The sequence below is a fragment of the Laccaria bicolor genome, genomic scaffold (genome assembly GCF_000143565.1).
Source record: "Laccaria bicolor S238N-H82 LACBIscaffold_24 genomic scaffold, whole genome shotgun sequence".
NCBI classification, from domain to species: domain Eukaryota; kingdom Fungi; phylum Basidiomycota; class Agaricomycetes; order Agaricales; family Hydnangiaceae; genus Laccaria; species Laccaria bicolor.
The window spans coordinates 616539-634928 of record NW_001889895.1 but is presented as its reverse complement, the minus strand read 5'-3'; the positions used below and the strand labels follow the sequence as shown (position 1 = coordinate 634928).

General features: G+C 48.5%; 7 protein-coding genes across 7 annotated transcripts; 3 read left to right on the top strand and 4 right to left on the bottom strand.

The window, feature by feature from the left end:
• Window positions 1-443: 443 nt before the first annotated feature.
• On the bottom strand, window positions 444-2875 carry LACBIDRAFT_330003 (uncharacterized protein; the record flags this gene model as incomplete). The annotated part of the gene is made up of 6 exons (XM_001884119.1): window positions 444-449; window positions 622-936; window positions 995-1780; window positions 1837-1920; window positions 1990-2751; window positions 2852-2875. 6 exons carry the CDS (start codon window positions 2873-2875, stop codon window positions 444-446), a joined length of 1977 nt encoding a protein of 658 aa, XP_001884154.1.
• Window positions 2876-5384: 2509 nt separating this feature from the next.
• LACBIDRAFT_303622 (uncharacterized protein) lies at window positions 5385-5552 on the bottom strand (the record flags this gene model as incomplete). Its single annotated transcript, XM_001884118.1, has 1 exon — window positions 5385-5552. The coding sequence occupies one exon, from the start codon at window positions 5550-5552 to the stop codon at window positions 5385-5387; it is 168 nt and encodes a 55-aa protein (XP_001884153.1).
• Window positions 5553-6183: 631 nt separating this feature from the next.
• On the top strand, window positions 6184-6589 carry LACBIDRAFT_330002 (uncharacterized protein; the record flags this gene model as incomplete). Its single annotated transcript, XM_001884207.1, has 2 exons — window positions 6184-6433; window positions 6459-6589. 2 exons carry the CDS (start codon window positions 6184-6186, stop codon window positions 6587-6589), a joined length of 381 nt encoding a protein of 126 aa, XP_001884242.1.
• A 2247-nt stretch (window positions 6590-8836) lies between these two features.
• On the bottom strand, window positions 8837-11943 carry LACBIDRAFT_330001 (uncharacterized protein; the record flags this gene model as incomplete). The annotated part of the gene is made up of 9 exons (XM_001884117.1): window positions 8837-8962; window positions 9024-9338; window positions 9391-10215; window positions 10269-10346; window positions 10405-10994; window positions 11083-11458; window positions 11517-11753; window positions 11860-11866; window positions 11933-11943. 9 exons carry the CDS (start codon window positions 11941-11943, stop codon window positions 8837-8839), a joined length of 2565 nt encoding a protein of 854 aa, XP_001884152.1.
• A 593-nt stretch (window positions 11944-12536) lies between these two features.
• LACBIDRAFT_330000 (uncharacterized protein) lies at window positions 12537-14817 on the top strand (the record flags this gene model as incomplete). Its single annotated transcript, XM_001884206.1, has 6 exons — window positions 12537-12566; window positions 12740-12874; window positions 12950-12978; window positions 13035-13135; window positions 13216-13802; window positions 13852-14817. The coding sequence occupies 6 exons, from the start codon at window positions 12537-12539 to the stop codon at window positions 14815-14817; spliced, it is 1848 nt and encodes a 615-aa protein (XP_001884241.1).
• Window positions 14818-14944: 127 nt separating this feature from the next.
• On the bottom strand, window positions 14945-17102 carry LACBIDRAFT_303619 (uncharacterized protein; the record flags this gene model as incomplete). Its single annotated transcript, XM_001884116.1, has 6 exons — window positions 14945-15355; window positions 15410-15487; window positions 15589-15992; window positions 16046-16513; window positions 16567-16725; window positions 16787-17102. 6 exons carry the CDS (start codon window positions 17100-17102, stop codon window positions 14945-14947), a joined length of 1836 nt encoding a protein of 611 aa, XP_001884151.1.
• Window positions 17103-17541: 439 nt separating this feature from the next.
• On the top strand, window positions 17542-17954 carry LACBIDRAFT_329998 (uncharacterized protein; the record flags this gene model as incomplete). The annotated part of the gene is made up of 3 exons (XM_001884205.1): window positions 17542-17569; window positions 17625-17711; window positions 17761-17954. 3 exons carry the CDS (start codon window positions 17542-17544, stop codon window positions 17952-17954), a joined length of 309 nt encoding a protein of 102 aa, XP_001884240.1.
• Between the last annotated feature and the right edge of the window lie 436 nt (window positions 17955-18390).

Here is an 18390-nt window from a genome sequence, read left to right as displayed (position 1 = left end):
TCAGTAATTTTCGATACCTTGCATACGTCCTAATGTGTGTGGAATTTACAGACGTTTCCTGGGCGTGACACCCTGAAGGTGATGGAGTCGACGTCGGGCACATAGGTGGTTGGCATGGCGCCGGGCCAGTCAATGAGTTCGATGAGCGTGGAGAACCACGGAAGGTCGTCGCTGTCATTGGTAAACGATGTTCAGAGGTGACGGCTGCCAATAACTGATGGTTCCTTCTAAGAAAAACATAGGAGGGTGGGAAGAACATACCAGATTTGGGGGGGTAAGGGGAGGGGGGGTTGAGCACTAGGGCCTTAATTCTTCTTGCGACTGTATATATAAATTCCACGTTCTGCCACCCCCTTGGGAATGTGCCTTAAATATATTCTGACATTGCCATCAGTCTACTACATCTACTAGCGAATGCACCTTCGTAAAAAAGAAACGCCTATCTACACCTAATTAAATTATCATGTAGTATGTGGAATGCCCGAAATCATATCAATCAGCCTTGCCATTCTTTTCCGGATTGTTCCTCTTTCTTTGCCTGGAATAGTCTTCCAGAGACTAGAATTTTTAGTCGGAAGCTCGTAAACCAGAAACTTAATATGGTCGATTTAAGGAACGTACCGTTGTGGGACGGACGGAAACTTTGTGCATCCATTCGTCAGGTACCTGTTCCCCCGAGTCGTCGATATCTTCATCGTATATGACCGGTCTGGGATGGGAAGGATGGTACACGTAGCCACCATCTTTCGCGATGGCCATAGCTTGATAGAGAGCGACCAAGGCACCCAGGTTGATGATTGTTAGTGGGATCAAAAAACCGATGTTGACATTCGTCATGAACCAGCCGTATACCTCGTATCTCAGTTGCCCAGTCACGTTCCGAAGGCAAGAGGAGGGGGGATTAAGTGCTGAATAAATCAATCGAAGGTAGGTCGTCTGTGAGGTGACAGACGATGAGAGATAGAAAAGGAATAAAATAATTGACAGGACAAACCTCATACTCGATTATACCTTGGATCATCTGTTCGTAAAGAGTCAAGTACTGAGGGGACGGCAGACCTGCTGGCGGGCCAAATGCTTTCATTCCCAAGTTGATAATCGTTTCGGCAAAGATATTGGATTCGTAGTTTTGGGACTCCGATATGAGTACCCCGAGTCCCCCCAATGCGTTATTGATGAGTGTAGAAAATGTAATTGGATAGGATCCTTTCGCCTCTGTGGCGGAGAAAACGTCTTCAGTCGACCGATACATCAGCGAGTATATGGCGGTTTGTATCGGGTTTATGACGCAAGTGATATTCCCAACCGTGTTTGCATAACCATAGAACCCAGTCAAGTAAATAGTATAAGAAGCCGTCGAAGTGTTGTCCTGGCATGCCCAGTAAACTAGCGTGCTGTTGCTCCAGGCGGAAAACAGGTCCGGAACACCTATCAAAGCATCCTTTTTTCCCTGATCAGCGCAGCTGACATTGGAGGATATCGCCAAAACCGGAGAGCCGGCGGGAGACAACGAGCCGAGTTTGAAGGGATACGTTTTAGCATAACCGCAACTCACATTGCTTTTCAGACCTTGTTGATTGAGGGTGTAGTCGTATGAGATCATTCCTGCCGCTACCTCTGGTTTTGAGAGAGGAGAAGACCCAAGCGTGTCGAACACAGATACACCATTGGGACCAATAGGCAAGATGCCTTGCACAGATCCTTGAAAATGTAGTCCACTCTCGGCGCCAAGTTCAACAAAAGTAAGAATTTCAGTGTTGTTCGTAAGTGATTCTATAATCTGAGATAGGTATTCAATTCATGGAGTCGAACTTCAGTGATGTCTTTCCAACTTACTTTACCGCGACCGGCTTCTAGGAAATCAACCACTTGGAACCCTCCAAGACATTCGGTGTATGCAAAACTAGTATTTTTATAAAACTGAGGGCGACATGCAGAAGTTAGCGAAGCATTTTATACTAGCCCGTACTCAGGATCCATTTAACTTACTTTCCAGCTGCAAACGGGATTGGTCAGGGAATTGTTAAACCAGGAAAGACATTCGACATCAGTCGATGAGAAGTCAAGCTCAGTTCCTGTAAGAGCGGACGTCCGATTGAACGAGGTCGGAGTGAGGAGAGTAGTCGTACTTGATATCAAGTGTGGAAAGATGAGGGCACAGATGATCACCGAGAGTGCGGGCCACCACCTATCTTTGGTCATTAGGTACTTCGCATCTTCCACACTCTTGCCCCAAGGCCACGTCTGATGTCTGAAAGCTAATAGTACTGTCAGATGGAAGGGCTGAGTCGGCTTGCGATACGTGACCAACTCCTGAGCAAAGCGAATGATGGCGAGGGAAAATAGTTCACCGATCATCAGGGAGATGATGCTGCAAATGAACGTAATGAAATAGGTTGTGGCCTGAGGGTGGTTTCTGACGACCTTGGAGAGATGGTTGTTCATCTGCACACCTCCCTTGGCCCACACCACGCCAAAGAAAATCCAAGGCCAAGCTAGCATGATAGCAACGCCGATGAAGGAAAGGATATCGCGTATACCAGGCCCTGAGTTCGACCTATCTTCTTCCACAGTCTCATCTATTATGTCATATGCATCAACACGATTTTTGATATCGAAGAAACAAAGCCAACCAGATGTATAATTCCTTTTTGTATCTGGACTCTGTGGCTTGTCAGTGGCCGGGGTGGATGGACCAGAGTACAATGGTTCCAATTCGAGCTCCATCGGGTGAAAGTCCTCCACTAGAGGCTAACGAGAGTCGAGAATGAAGATGAACCCCGCAAAAAGAAGGGAAGAGATTCAATCATATTTTCCCCCGCAAGACACAGATTTAAGAATCTGGTCGCACTGCCTTGGGAACGTGCTCATTCATGCGGGGGCAACGTGGAGTAAGCAACTGACGCTGGTTCGCTTGCAAGACTGAAACGAATTCAGGACACGACGGGAGCTGTATCCGGGTATTTCCTCTTCTTTCTTCAAGCCGTTCGCAATACTTGTTTATCTGTGGTCAAATCGTAGCTGCAATCATCACCTGTGCGTAGTATGGGTAAGCTCGATTTTTTGCGTCACAACAATGATTAACCGGGATTGAGTTTGAGATTTTGTACGACGAGCGTAGTACACGCTCAATGAAATCTTGATCAAGCCATCACCACACGGGAGAGTTCTGCTGCCGATGTCAGAGCTAATTTGTACTTATTCGATCGGATGATAGTGCCGTGCCAGCGTTAATTAGATAATTCTTCCTGTCAGACCTGAGCGCTTGAATGTCATCCTTTCTCCGACTTTTATATCTGTGATCATGGGTCCATTATGGCGACATGTTGTAATAAGGCAACATAGAAGCCAGCGCTCCGCCGACATCGCGGCCGCGGCGAGAAAAGCAGCCTGACCCATGAAGGGCCTTCGAAGAGCGAACCACTGAAACCACCTGAGCTTGACTTTAACAAGTCCGAAACAGATCACACCTTTCCTGTCGGACTGCAGGGACGTGCTCCGGGAGCCACTAGTTCAAGCAAGGACTTTGTGATAGTCATGTGGAAGGAGATCACGAGTGTTTATAGAGGAAATCCGAATCAATTGAGATGACCATGAGTACATGCAGAGACCAAGTCAGGTCGAGGAGCTGAAACCTCACGAGGTGTCTTTTCGCATGCTTGACTCCATTCGCAATGCCACATATCCGCTCCACCCAGGATAGAACCACTGAGGAATTATAGTGCGATTCGGCCAGTGATTTCCTTTTCCTGCAGGAAAGCGTTGCCTTCTAAACCGGCTCCCATGAACGGGCGTTGAACACTATGCCGGTATCGGAGTTGCACGTTGAAGACCAGGCAGCGATGCGGCATCATACGCCGAACGCGACCTTGATATTTCCTACGCGCTCCGAGTATAAGTAGGGAAACGAAACATGTGCCTTGAAGTGCTATTGGGATCCGCATCAAAACTCACCAAAAACAATCTCAAGAGACAACTTACTCAATATACACCATTCCTTCGCCAACAAAGGGGGCCAAGTCACCTTTTAAAACGGACATCAGTCCCATCACCGAAGCGAAATCGAGAAACGGACTTATGCATAGACCCTCCCTGACAACTCTTGCATCTTCATGGGTTCTATGAAGACCAACGTGCTCCCGTTTACGCCCCACGGAGACAGCAAGTAACTCGAACTGTTTGCAGCGTACGGCGCCTAGGTCAACGGGGTCGACAGCCTATATCCTCAATCAAGAGGTCATCATCGGACGAAAAGGGTAGTAATATCGAGCTGCGAGAGACTTGGTGGAAGAGACACTTTCAAAGAATGTTGCGCGCTATACGCAAGCGTTGGATAGGCGAATACAGGGTGTCAATCAAAGCACTAAAGTTGCTGAAACGTCACCCACGTCATCGAGCTCGTGTCTTGTGAAGCAGGGTGATTAGAGAGTTTTTGAGTTTGTTTGTTCGGAGATTGCGGTAGCCTCGGTATGACGCCACTGTCAAGGGAATGTATCGTCAGAGCCTTGTTTGAAGATGGTGAGGTACGATAAGAAAAACGAACCAAAAGAGCAGAGGAAGATCCTGATTGTATATGTCTTATGGGTCAGCGGGTTTTGAACATCGTGAGCTTGATTCAAGGGCTGAAAGCATTGACTGGTCTCGGACTGAGCTGTGGATGCGGATTGGTGCGTGATAGCACAGTTCGCGCTCTCCGAATCCTTGGGGTCATCCTCATCCTCAACTGCTTGTAGTTCTGTTGGTCCCTTTCTCCGGCCACAACCCGGTGACATGGGCCAGTCTTCAGACGATGGCAGGGACTGGAATTCTAAGAGAAAAGGGAAGAGCAGAACTTTCCCGTCTTGCACGCCTATATTTCCGTTATTAAGACCTCACTACGAGATTTACTTCAAACGACGGACCTCATACTTAATCATCCCTCCCTATGGCACACCCCTCGGAATTTTCTAGCATGCACTTCGCGGGCAACATGATTTTGGAGGACAGTGCAGAAAAGGCGTAAGCTGTGCGGTTCCGCGTAGAGTCGAGCTACACTAAAAACAACTCTGTGTGCGTGAATGCACGGCTGTGACGACAAGTAGGCCGTAGAATAATCGTCGTCATGAGTTGTACATAGTAGCATAGAGAATTCTGTAGGGGGATTTGAACAGAATGTATGTGGCAAATTAGGCCAGGTGGATAGGGCACCGCTCGCAATCCGCCATCGTCCTAACCTTCGAGGGGAGAGCCATGTCAGAAAACTGCTGAAACCGTGTCAATGATGCCGCACGGAAGACGCAGTACTCGTGCTTACCTTCTTGGTCGTCGTATACCTCTCCTGCCTAACGTATGTTTAAACTCCACCCAACTTCTGAGATGCCGCCGTCGAGCAGAGCTTTGGATATTTAAGAGTGAGATGCCTGCGTTTCTGAGGTTATTGTACGCCGCAAGAAAGCCGTTGGGTGAGATGTGAGGTTGGCGTTCCATGAGGTTGACGGAGAGTAGTCGTGCACTTGGGTTTGATTATGGTTACCCAAGTATGTCACCGTTCCATAGATCTGCGTCGGTGGCATAGTAACGTATCTTCAAAGCTCGCAAGAAAGAGGATGTTGAGAGTGCCCTAACGGTGAGGTGCTTTGCTTTGTTTCTTGAAAAAAACTCGGTCAAGTGAACATTCACGAGCCTCGAGGAACCACTGAAACCACCTGAGCTTGAATTGAACGAGTCCGAAACAGATCGCACCTTTCCTGTCGGACTGCAGGTACGCGCTCCGGGAGCCACTAGTTCAAGCAAGGACTTCGTGGTGGTCATGTGGAAGGAGATCACGAATGTTTATAGAAGAAATCCGAATCAATTGAGATAACCATGAGTACATGCAGAGACCAATTCAGGTCGATGAGCTGAAACCTCACGAGGTGTCTTTTTGCATGCTTGACTCCATTCGCACTGCCAGATATCAGCTCCACACCCGGAGTAAAATCCAAGTAAAATCACTGAGGAATGATAGTGCGATTCGGCCAATAATTTCCCTTTCCTGCAGGAAAGCGTTGCCCCCTAAACCACCTCCCATGAACGGGCGTTGAACACCATGCTGGTATCAGAGTTGCACGTTGAAGACCAGGCAGCGATGCGGCGTCCTACGTCGAACGCGACCGTGACCTTGATATTCCCTACGCGCTCCGAGTATACGTAGGGAAACGAAACATGTTCCTTGAAGTGCCATTACGATCCGCATCAAAACTCACCAAAAACAATCCCAAGAGACAACTTACTCCACTCAACTTCCTTTGCCAACAAAAGGGGCCAAGTCATCTTTTGAAACGGATATCAGTCCCATCACATATCCGAAACGAAATCGAGAAACGGACCTATGCACAGACCCTCCCTGATAACTCTTGCATCTTCATGGGTTCTATGAAAACCACCGTGTTCCCATTTATCCCCCACGGAGCCTGTAAGTAACTCGGCTGTTTACCCAGGCCAACGCAGTCGGCAGCCTACATCCTCAACCAAGAGGTCGTCATCAGACGAAAAGGGTGACTGCGAGGGATTTGGTGGAAGAGACGCTTTCAAAGAATGTTGCGCCGCGCCATACGCAAGCGTTGCGTAGGCGACTGCAGGGTGTCCCGGTGGTGAGGCAAACAAAAGGGGTGGCCTGCAGAATTAACGCTCCGACGGGGCTGAAAACGTCACCCACTTCTTCGAGCCCTTCACGGATGTTAGATCCATCTTGTAGACTGGAAAGTTTTCGAGGTTGTTAGTTCGGAGATTGCGGTGGCCTCGGTAGCCTGACGTCGCTGTCAGGGGAACGTATTGTCAGAAGGTTGTTTGAAGTTGGTGAGGTACGATAAGGAAGACGAACCAAAAGTGAAGAACAGGACCCTGATTGTACATGTGATGTGGGTTAGCGGGCTTCAGAGTCAGAGAGAATAATGGTCGACCTTGAAAGTTTGAGTCAAGGGCTCAAAGCATCCACTGGTCTCGGACCGACGTTGTGAATGCTCACGGATAGCACAGTTCACGCTTTCCGAATTAGCGGCCTCAACGACATCCTCCTCCCCAACTGCTCGTAGTTCCGTTGCTTCTTTTCTTCATCCACAACGCGGTGACACAGGCAAGACTTCAGATAACGGCAGGGACTGGGATTCCAAGAGAGATGGGAAGAGCAGAACTTCCCCTCTTGCACGTCTATATTTCTGTTATTATCACCTCACTGCACCATTTACTTCAAACGACGAACCTCGAACTTAATTATCCCTCCCTATGGAACACCCCTCGGGCGTTTTCTAACACCCACTTCGCGGGCATCGTGAACGGCTTCCCATAGACGATACTCCCCCTCCTCGCCGTCCTCGGCCAGCCCACATCGTGTAGAAAAGGCGTCGACACCTCAGGACGAACCACACCAAAGGTTAAACGCATAACCTGCGTGGTGCCGCATAGAGTCGAGCCACCCTCAGAAAAGCCCATTGACGGCGTGATTCTTCGACTTGATTTGGTCATCTGAAAGTCAAGGTTACCAGGGCATTTCCACGTAAGTATGTCGGAGACTTACAATTTGCACGGACAAGGCTTTTTGATCCGAGTGAATTAAGGCGTTCGAGCCACAGGCAAACTGGTCTCATACCCGGGGTGGTATTGGGGTATCCGCTGCTTGACTCAAGAGGTCGAGGCTCGAGAATTGGGCCCAAAAACCTGACCTTTTTGATTGTTCAGATAGCGCCAGTGTCTGTTCCCAGTCTTCCGGCTTAATGCCAGCAGTAGGAGACGACAAGCTCGATGAAGTGAAAACTTGGTGAGTACGCTGGAGAGCGGAAGCAAGCAGCGTTGCCATTCTGTTTGGCTTTATTTCTCCAACTTAACATTCGTTCAAGGATCTTCCGTGCATCTCTCAAGCTGTTGTATATGATCGGTAGAGTGCTGGAATCTCAATAATTTAGTGCGCTTATTCAGTATTCCTCCAGGATCTGCTTTTCAACCCTTGGTCCCACTCGGCCTTTTGTCTCCCAGATACCCGGCCACCGTTACTACTAACTAATGGGGTCCTACCGAAACAGTTTCCACCACCGACATATATGGTTGCCAAGTGTATGCGAAACTAATACACCTGGTGCTTAAAAGCACAAGGAGCCGCCACACCACCTCAGGTGTCTGCCCAAACTTTGACGCAATCGCTCTCTCGGCTCGTGACAGTAAGGAGCGACCTCGACCGCCAACCATCACCAGTCCTCCTGAAGCTCGTTTTATCCCCTCCCCCCAGTCCTCGCGATTCCCGAATAAGCATTGTCTTCCTCACGTCCACACCGGTTGGCATTCACGACAATGTTCCGGCTTTAAATTCACTTCATTCATTGAATGGGAAACAAATTCTACGCAAGAAGAGTCGTTCTTTGACCGGCGCCACGCTAGTAACTTGAATCACTCTGCCCTCTTTCGCACATAAACTCATCGCTCCCCATCTCGCCCTCCGCCACCTTCTCCCAGCGAAGAATATCGCGGACCACTCCGTTTGAACTTTGAAGATATCGAGTAGACATAACCCAGAGCCCTCTTCACTTTTTTCATCATTTCTCAAGGTTTTGAACACATACCACTAGATATGAATTCGTTCCATTCATAATTTATCAACGGCCTCCAAGGCTCGTCCGTGTCAAAACCTTTATTCGAACTGTACGAAATCCGGTGGGTCATAAAACTAGCAACACTGGCATAATGGTCATTAATGATCGGGAACAAACAGAAGAGGCATGATGAATTCGAAAGCAGCGAGGATGACTAGCGAGCGACGTTTTCCTGCAGTCTATCATCTGCTGGAGATGTCTTGCTGCGATCTATCGTCTGCGGGAGCAACGTCATCCTAGCGCCTATCACTACTAGGACCAGCCATAAACTCTTGTCCGACTTTCTCAACGTCGTGCACAACAGCTTTGATGTCCTTCTTGAGATTGCCCGCCACATCTTTTTTAAAGAATTCCTTTAAGACCTGAAGCACAAACCGAAGAATTAGTACGAAGGAATAAATGATGACTAAAAATGCAACGCACCGTCGTGGGATGATAAGTAACTTTACGACCCCATTCATCCGGAACCCGTTCTTCCTTGTCAAGATCTTTCGCAATGGTGACTGGTCTGGGATGGAACGGATGAAATATGTGACCGTTAGTCCACGCTATCCACATAGCTATAACCAGAGCGACGAAAGCAGCCCCATTGATGATCGTTATTGGGATCAAAAAGCCAACGTTGGCACGCGACACAAACCAACCGACGACCTCGTAGTTCGCAGAACCGGCCACATTGCGATTGCAATCAGCAGGTTGAGTTCCGACCGTCGAGTATATCAATCGCAGGTAGGAGACCTGAGGGATGACGATGAAAGGGGTGCTGTGATAACATATCGATGGAACAAACCTCATATTCAATGATGCCTTGAATTATTCGTTCAAATAACCACAGAAACTCTGGAGGCCGAGTGGCGTTCACCGACACATTGAAGGACTTATATGCGAAGGTAAGGACAGACTCAGCGACAAGATTGGACTGGAAATTCTGTCCCTCGGAAACGACTTCTCCCAGCCCTCGCAAGGCATAGGGCAGAAGGTTTGGAAAGGTGATGACTTGGGAGGATTCAAGGGTCGGTGGCGCTGCCGAAAAGATGTTTGTAGTGGAGTCGTACGTCACCGGAAATATGGCGGTTTGTATCGGCTTTACGGAGCAATTGATACTGCCAATCGTGTCGCTGTAGTGCCCAATCCCAGCCAGATAGATTGAATAAGAGTCCGTCCGTATCCCGTTCGATGCCGACTGGCATGCCCAATATACCAATGCATTGTTGCTCCAGGTCGATTCAAAAAACGTAACGTTAGTCAAAACCTGGAGTTCTCCATAATCACTGCAGGTAAGATTGTATGTTACCGCAAGGAAGCCACCAGTGGCTTCCCTGGGGTCCGCCGGGAGAATCTTTCCACCAGAGAAAGGATTTGTGCCAGTGGGTAAGAAATTACAACTGACGTTACTGGTGAGACCTTGTTGCTCGAGGGTGTAGTCGTACGAAACCATTCCTGCCATTATCTCCGGATTTGAAAAGGGAGAAGGCCTGAGCGTGTTGAACTCGGGGACGCCATTAGGACCAATAGGCAAAACCCCTCGCATGGATCCCAAAAAATGTAGTCCGCCGTTACCACCGAGCTGACTGAAGGTGAGACTTTCATTGTTGTTTGTTATTAACTCAAGAATCTAATAAAGAATTAATATATCATTGGAACTTCGAGCATCAATTTCTGACTAACGTTACCGCGACCAGACTCAAGGACGTCAACCATCTGATTCTCTCCAAGACAGTTGGTGTATGGCAGATTACCGTACAACTTATAGCAACATGCAGTCAGAGAATCACTTATAATGTTTTAAATTGATATCGCTCACCTGATAGCCACAATTGTTGGATAAAGGGTGGTTATTGAACCAAGCTTGGCAATCAGGGCCGCCAGAGAAATCGATCTCGGTCCCGGTGAGATGTGCCGTTCGGTTGAACGTGATTGGAGCGAGGAGACTCGCGGTGCTTGATATCAAGTGAGGAAACGTCAAAATACAGACGATCAACAAGACCGCAGGCCACCATCTATTTTTGTGGATCAGATACTTAGCGCCTTTCACGTTCATTCCCCAAGGCCAGGTCTGATGTCGAAAAGATAATAGCACTCTGAGGTGAAAGGGTCGGGTAGGCGAGCGGTGAGTGACTAATTCTTGGGCGAAACGTATGATTGCGAGGGAAAATAAAGCGCCGGTGATCATGGAGATGATGCTGCAGATCAGCGTGACGAAGTAGGTGGTGGCATGAGGGTTGTCTGTCACAACCCTAGCCATATGGTTGCTCAATTGCACACCACCCCTAATCCAAACCGCGCCAAAGAACGCCCAGGGCCAAGCCAGCATGATGATGATGGCGGTGAGTGCAAGGAGGTCTTGAATGCTAGGTCCCGAACCAGGCGTGTGATTTATTTCTTCATCCTGACCTTTCGGCGTATACAAAATCAGCATGGGGCTCGATGTGAAAAAAACATGGCAGACCAGGGGGATGCACCGACGGATCATCTGACTGACTACTTGGTTGGTCAATTGGAAGAGTGGTCGACGTTTGCCGACTAATGTATGCAGGTCTTGACTCTGACATGAGGTGGATGCTCCCGTAGCGGGCGATGAAGGGGCTTCTGCAAGCGAGAAGAGGTTTTAACCACTCCTCTTCAAGGGATCTCGGAACTTGATCAGATGCCAGGAACGGTTTGGTATTGGTTTTGCTCAGCATCTGAACAAACGCCAGCCTGTCATTTACGTATCGGGGAAGGGTGGATGAAGCCGCCCACCAGAATGAACCTAAAACATTGACGGCGGCAATGTGAATGTTTTTTGTGTGATTTTTGCAGCGGCCGGTTTCGTCTGGCCTGGTAAGCCCAGCGTCATTAGATTGTGAATACAACAGCTAGTATAGTCTTGAGTTCCTCGTCTCAATTTGAAAATCCATGTTCAGTGTTACGTACCCAATTCTCCGTTAAACTGACCCAGGCAAACAGGCCCCCACAAAAGATCTGGTTCCAAATTTCCCAACCTATCAGCGCTTGATACCATCCTATATATATGTCAGTTCCCCCAATGGCGATGTCGCGATCGCCTCGTGAAAGACATGTTGTCCGAGTCTTCCAGCTCAAACAATAAGCAAAAATTATTTGTTCGTCGAACCATCTGTCAATAAATTTGCTCAAGTGCCCGATTGTCCACTGTTTGAGGTGTCAGTGCACCTCTTTCAATTGAGCAAATGGTAGTTCTCCACGACCAGATCTTTCGAAAAAGGAAGTGAAGTGATCTCTTCAAATTTTCACTAACCTTAAAACTGGTAACCCCCCTCAGATTATAGACGCGGCAGATTCGGAGATCGTCTTTGGAACCATAGATTCACATGGCGCTCATTTTGCTTTCACAGATTTCACATCTAGAATGGAAATCTCCCATCTTGATCTTTGTTTTACTGACCATCATATCATTCTTCCTCGCGTCGTTTACATAGTAGGTGACAAAACTTTCCTTTTTCCAGTCGGCACGACTGAAAGTACCACGAGGCTCAGGCTCAAACTCAGTTCTGGACTCCAGTACGTCAAAATGAAATATCTTTTCCGGAGTCCAAATCCAGACTCATACTCGTTCTTGCGCGGGAAGGTACCTGTGGCAAAACGGCTGACGCTGGCTCAGTAGAGATTCTCAGCGCCAAGATACGACACTAGCGCCGCTGGAAAATAACCGGCGTTGGAATGCGCCCGTCGCTTTATCAACCCAAGTTTTCTTTTGTGACACCGAAAAAAGACTGATGGGATCAGAAAGTCTCATGATGAACCCAAAGGTTTTCGACATGTTTTGGCGGTTTCCTGTCTGAAGTCAATTAGAGCACAGCAACATGGACCTTCCACCCGTTTCAGGTTCTCCTGTGGCCTGTTCACAATAATCTTGACCAATAACCTTGATCGCCCTTTGAGAATGGTTGAAAACAAGTTGAAAAGGTTGCCGAGATGAACCGTGGGAGCTCAGTGGCAGAAGCAGTGAGCCAAAGAAAGTCGGAAACGGGAACTCCGCCTCATCCGGTCAGGCCGGACTCCGCCTCACTGTCCGGACCACCCAGCTGCGTTTATTCCTATTCCCTATGGCATCCTATGATTTCCGGTTTTGAAGTGTATTTAATCCTTGTTTTTTATACAATTATCCTGATTTTCAGACGAAAAAGCTCTGGGATGCCCAAAGCGGTTGTTTGATGAGTCATCCAAATACTGATACATCGCCACAACGTCGCCAACATTGTTTCTTCATCCTGCGCTACCCTCTCGCCATACTCCGTGCTTGTCTTTCAACCGTAAGCTATCACCCATTTGATTGTAAGTACTATTTTGCTACTCGTGGAATGTCACTGACAAGTAGGTCCCCTTAGATGTTACTGTCAACTAACTATACGCCTTCGTGAGCTGTTTCCACATTGCTATCGCAGCCGTCTGGCTGACGCTACGCCATTTTAGGTCTCACTATCTCTCTATGCGTCGCTATCAACCTACTCTCGCTATGAAGTCGTCACCGCCATGCCAGGACCCCCAATCAAAGGTCGATGCGTGGTACCAGGGTGCGCAAAACGTCGCGTTAACATAAAATGTGTCCGAGGAGCTTGCGCGACTCACTGTCGTGCCTTGGGAGGATGTTCAGTGAACCTCCACCAGCCCGAAGATGCCATGTCATTGCCCTCAAGCTCCCAGGCCTTTGCGACTGCTCACGCAATGCCTCGGAATCAACCACCTCTTACAGCCTTCCCCGTGGCTACACCTACCTTCGCTCCCCTTCATATGACGACATCTCTCCCTCAAGACCTCGCCTTTATCCCAATGTTTGACCCGCCTGATTTCATACCAGATGAACAGCCCCATGTTCATGTATCATCACCACCGACCTCCTTTCCTCAAGACCCAGTCTTTACCTCGACGGCTGGCCCTTCTGTCAATCCGCCAGTGCGCATGCCAGATGAACAGCCACATGTTCATCCACCATCACCAGCTGTACACCCTGTTGAAGCACCATCATTATCTCTTCCTTCACCTGCACGAATGCTAGCTGAGCCGCCCTCATCCATGAATCCCCTTCCTAACCCTCGATTTGCCTCGCAGATGCGGCCCATCTTCACAGACCAATCAAAGCGCGAACAGGAGTTACGGGAAAACGCCCGTATTGTGGAGGAACAGCGGCTCGCTGCGATCAAAAAAGTGAAGCATACTGTTACTGTGTGCGCCTGGCTCTCGGTAGGTTTCCAAATTGATGTAGCATTGCCCCTTACTCACTTGCTTGAAGGATGATGATGGGCCCGAGGAATTCATCCACCAGGGTGGCTTCGTTTGGCCCAATTTCTGTATATCGACCTCAATTCTAGCTGCCGCCGGCTTTCAGACGAGCGATGAGAATGCATGGTATCATTTGTACAACCGTTCGCGCCGCTCGTGGCAACGGTTCAAGGCCAACCATGTGATTACCGTGGATTCGACGACGGAGGTCCTCATCAAAGACGTCAATGTGAAGACCTGCGCTCGCCTCAATGACTACCTTACCGACAGCAGGATAGACGCTACTCCAACAAATTTTCGAACTAACCTTCGTGGTGAGCGAGCGAGCATCAAGGTCAAACTCGACCGCCAATTTCTCGAGTTGAATCCATCCACCCCTCGCCCTTCCACGACCTCTAAATCCAAACGAGCTCGGAAGGTCCCTCGGCTGCACACTCCCCCCACGCTGACGACCACACAACCGTTATCTTCCAGTACTGTCACGGACAGTGAGTCTTCGTCTGACGTGTACTGCACACCTGTCAAACGTCGCAAGCTGCCTGCTGGTAAACCCTCTAGGATGACCGCACCTCTCAGTTCACGCACCATTTCAGGGGAAGACAAACGGTGGCCATCTGACTATCCGGTTTGTGACGTTATCCGCGTCCTCCATAGCTGCAAACCACCTCCATCACGAACCACAATTGCTCAACACTTCTATTCGTTAACCGGCATACCTTTCAAGCGCTCGACCTACTACGACGCGTGGTCCAGATGGGATGAAGCCACGCAACAGCAACGTGATGATGCTGAAAGGTGTGGGGAGGATGGTCTTTGGAAAGACTTCGCAGTTTGTGTTTCACTTGAGAAATCGAGGCTCAAGGTGGCTCGACAACGGGTCCGGCGGCGCCAACGCACTGCCGATGCTGAGGAAAGTGATGCTAGTGTTGACAGTGTCACTTCATTGGACAGTTTCTCGACAATCTCGACTGTTTAAATTAGCCTTGTATATACCATTTCTTATTCTCGTTATGTACCATGTCTTATCTCGTTATGTATGTATTTTGAATACAAGGCTAGTACCTTCTCAACACAAAGAATGTAGTTGTTTAGTTAATAGAAATCTAACTCCACCATTGAGGGTTAAGGCCTTGGCTCGTAAGCTTTGCCTTAGTTGCCCTATTCCTCATCATGACCATCTCATCAAGAAAAAAGTCAAACATATCCATCGCCATCTCTCGGCAAATTGAATGGAATCCGCCCAACCAGACATTTGTTTGCTCCGCGATTGAGGTGTTGAACCACCAGTTCCTTCCGTTCTCGCCAAGAAGCTCTGGAAAGAGTGCCGGATTGCAGTTGCTTTGACAGAAAGTGTCTGACACAGCATGTTTGTTGGTGAAATGGAAAACGTCAACAGCAAGCCCAACGTTGTTGAAATCTGGGTCGTCTTTGACGTGCTTTGCAACACTACAATTATTGTCGAAGATTATGTGGTTGGGCATGAACCCGCCCCGGTAAGTTCGCTTTATCATCTCCTACGGCCCAACACGAATCAACAATGTACTTCATAAAAATTAAATTCCGCTTACCACAACTGCAGTTATTGACTCTGCGTAGTAAAATGTTTCTCTAGCTATGATCATACCACAAGGGGCAACAAGAATTTGCTCGTTGTGAGTCCGCAAACTGGGGCTTGTGTGATTGGGTTAGTAACGCTAGTCCCAATGGTTGGATTTAATGAGGCCCGAGCAAGAGCCGTTTGGGTTACCGGGTCAGCCTCGGAAGGGATTACTCGGTCGCCAACAATCTCATATGTCTCGTCAAGGTCGTCACCTTGTTCAATGATATGAGCCACCGGTAAGTCAAGAGCCTCTCCATTTTTTGGGTGGGCAACCTTTGCTCTCTTCAGCTTCTCCTTCAATTGGAATGCCGCCTGCCCACGTTCAACATGGACATTTTCAACCTGCTGATGAATAGGGTTATTGCATGTCCGTTTGTCAGGTGCGGAAATTCTTTCGCTACAGCCAACAATGGCGCATTTTTCGTTGAAATGGACATGTGTTGGACAGAAGCGATGACGCTTGTTGGCAAGAGGAAGGGTGCAATGTGGCACACCACATGTCGGGCGACCTAGTGTTACCCCATCCATGACAACCGCGTGAACGGTGAGCCCTAAAACATGCATAGTACATAAAACATCATTCTGATAACAAAAAATTGCTTACCAGTGCACCCATCATTTACATACTCACGGACACATTTCTGACACCGGTGACGAAGTTCTGGTTGGCCATAAAGGCGAATCCGGTCGTTTCTTTCATGCATAGCTACCTTGTAGCGCTCAGATTGTAAGCCGCCATGAGGTACCTGAAGGATGGTGTTGCGCTGTTGGTGGTCCTCAAGCAACGCTAACAGAATGAAGGCGTGCGCAACATTTTTGCCGTCAAGTTTGCCCTTGAATTTCCAAGACTCGGGGATTTTATCGTTTGTCGTTGTCTTGTGTGTATTCAAGTAAACGGCGGCGCAATTGGCAAATGACACCCATGCGATGTTGGTGCTTGTTCGCCACATGTCTATGAGATGACGTTCTATGAATTGGTGATCTGCAATTTGGAAAATGTCAGGTGGATTGTCGTAATAGAATCTTCTCTCATTCTTCACGTAAAAATCAAGGTGATAATCGGTCTTGCAGTCTGGACAACTAGATGAGCCTAAATAGAGTGAATTAGGAGGCCAATTAATATACCTTTGCAAGTTAGGAAGCAGGAATGAATCGGAATGGGTCCTTCATTAAGTGTGTAGAGGATCCCCTCACGTTGAGTTGCAATCTGGAGTTTTCTTCCATTATCCGTGCGTTTACAATCAGGGTTGGTACAGAGCTGCGAGGGAGGCCACAGATTACGAGCTGAAACTATGTAGTAGCAATGTAATTACTTCGTTGAATATAGAAGTGACTGCTGACGAACTGAATCCTTTATCTGCGCCATGATTCTTGAAGGCAGCCGACACAGCCTTGTCATCAAGGATACAAGCTGACCACACAATCTCTTTCACAACTTTCCAGCACTCCTCAACCTCCTGTTCACTTAGGATGCAGCTTGAAGCGAGGAATTTAATTATGCTGACAGGAAGGAACTGAGGAACGATGTTAGGAAGGTGAGAAGATTGTTGGGCAAGCAGGATTTCATTTCTGAGTCTTGAGGCGTATTGAATGAAGCACGATAGCTTGAGGATACTGTTTGCAGTATCCTCATTTACGATAGCGTCAAGTAGGCCTTGCATTGGAGATCAGAGAGATGCTCGCTTTGGATGTTTGTGTATGACACTGAGTTTATGACGTCATATGGCCTGACAAGTTGCACAGCTTTTTTGGACTTTTTCTATTTTTCTATCACCGAATTGCTCATTATAAAAGGCAGGAATGGTATTAGTATATATATAACACTGTGGTATCGTAAAGGAAGAAATTTATGTGAGGCGGAGAATGAGGCGGAGTCCGGCTTGAGGCGGATGAGGCGGATTTCTCATATCCGACTTGTCCTCCAGTGAGCGACCTCCGCAGAAGCTTCCGTATTCCGAGAGTCCGAACTGCCGCCGATCCGCCAGTCCGCGCGCTCAGAGTTCGCACGGCACCTGCCTCTGCCAAACGCGGTCACGAGCCTGTTTGCCGCAATTCATTATTTCTTTCAACTTGCCACCACTGCTCTCGTTCCCGCACAGTATGTCATTCAAGCTATCATTTTGTCCTGGTAAGTGATAATGAGCATTGTGATTTTAGACACGAGTTTGACTGGATCTTACTAGATAAACCTGTTACAACCACATGCACTAGGATTTATGGTGCCTTTAAGTGTACCATCATCCTCAAGGCCTCAGTTTTATGGGCCAAAGGTGAATGAATGTCCTGTTGACGTCGAACATGTGCTGATGTGTCCCGCAGCGTCAAAGGAGTGGGTAATGCAGCCCAAGCCTAAAGCTCCCACTACATCAAAATTGAACGTCGCCTCCCCTCGCCCTCCTCTCATCGACAAACGGCGCCCCCGTCCCTCCCTCCCTCGACAAATTGCAAACATCCTCCTCCCTCGACGATCGTCCCCCTCCCTCCCTCGACAAATGATGAACGACTTCCCTTGACGGACGGCTCCCTCGACAAATGACGAATGGGCGAACGGTCTCCCCTTTCGATGAACGGGCCCCCTTCCCCCCTCGACAAATGGCGAACGGCCTCCTCTTACAACGAACGGTCTCGACAAATGGCGAACGGCCTCCCCTTTCCACGAATGGCCTCCTCCTTCAACGAACGGCCCTCTCCCACCCTCGAAAAATGGCCTCCTGCCGTTGACAAACGGCGAATGGTCTCTTTTCTGGACAAACGGCCTCCCTTGACAAATGACCCCCTCCCTTGACAAATGGCCCCCTTCATTGACAAACGACCGCATCCCTCACCAAACGGCCCCATCTCTCAACAAACGGCCTCCCCCTTCGATGAACGGTGTTCTCCTTCGATGAATGGCCCCCTTCGACAGACGACCTCATCCCTCCCTCGATGAATAATCTACCCGTCTTTCTA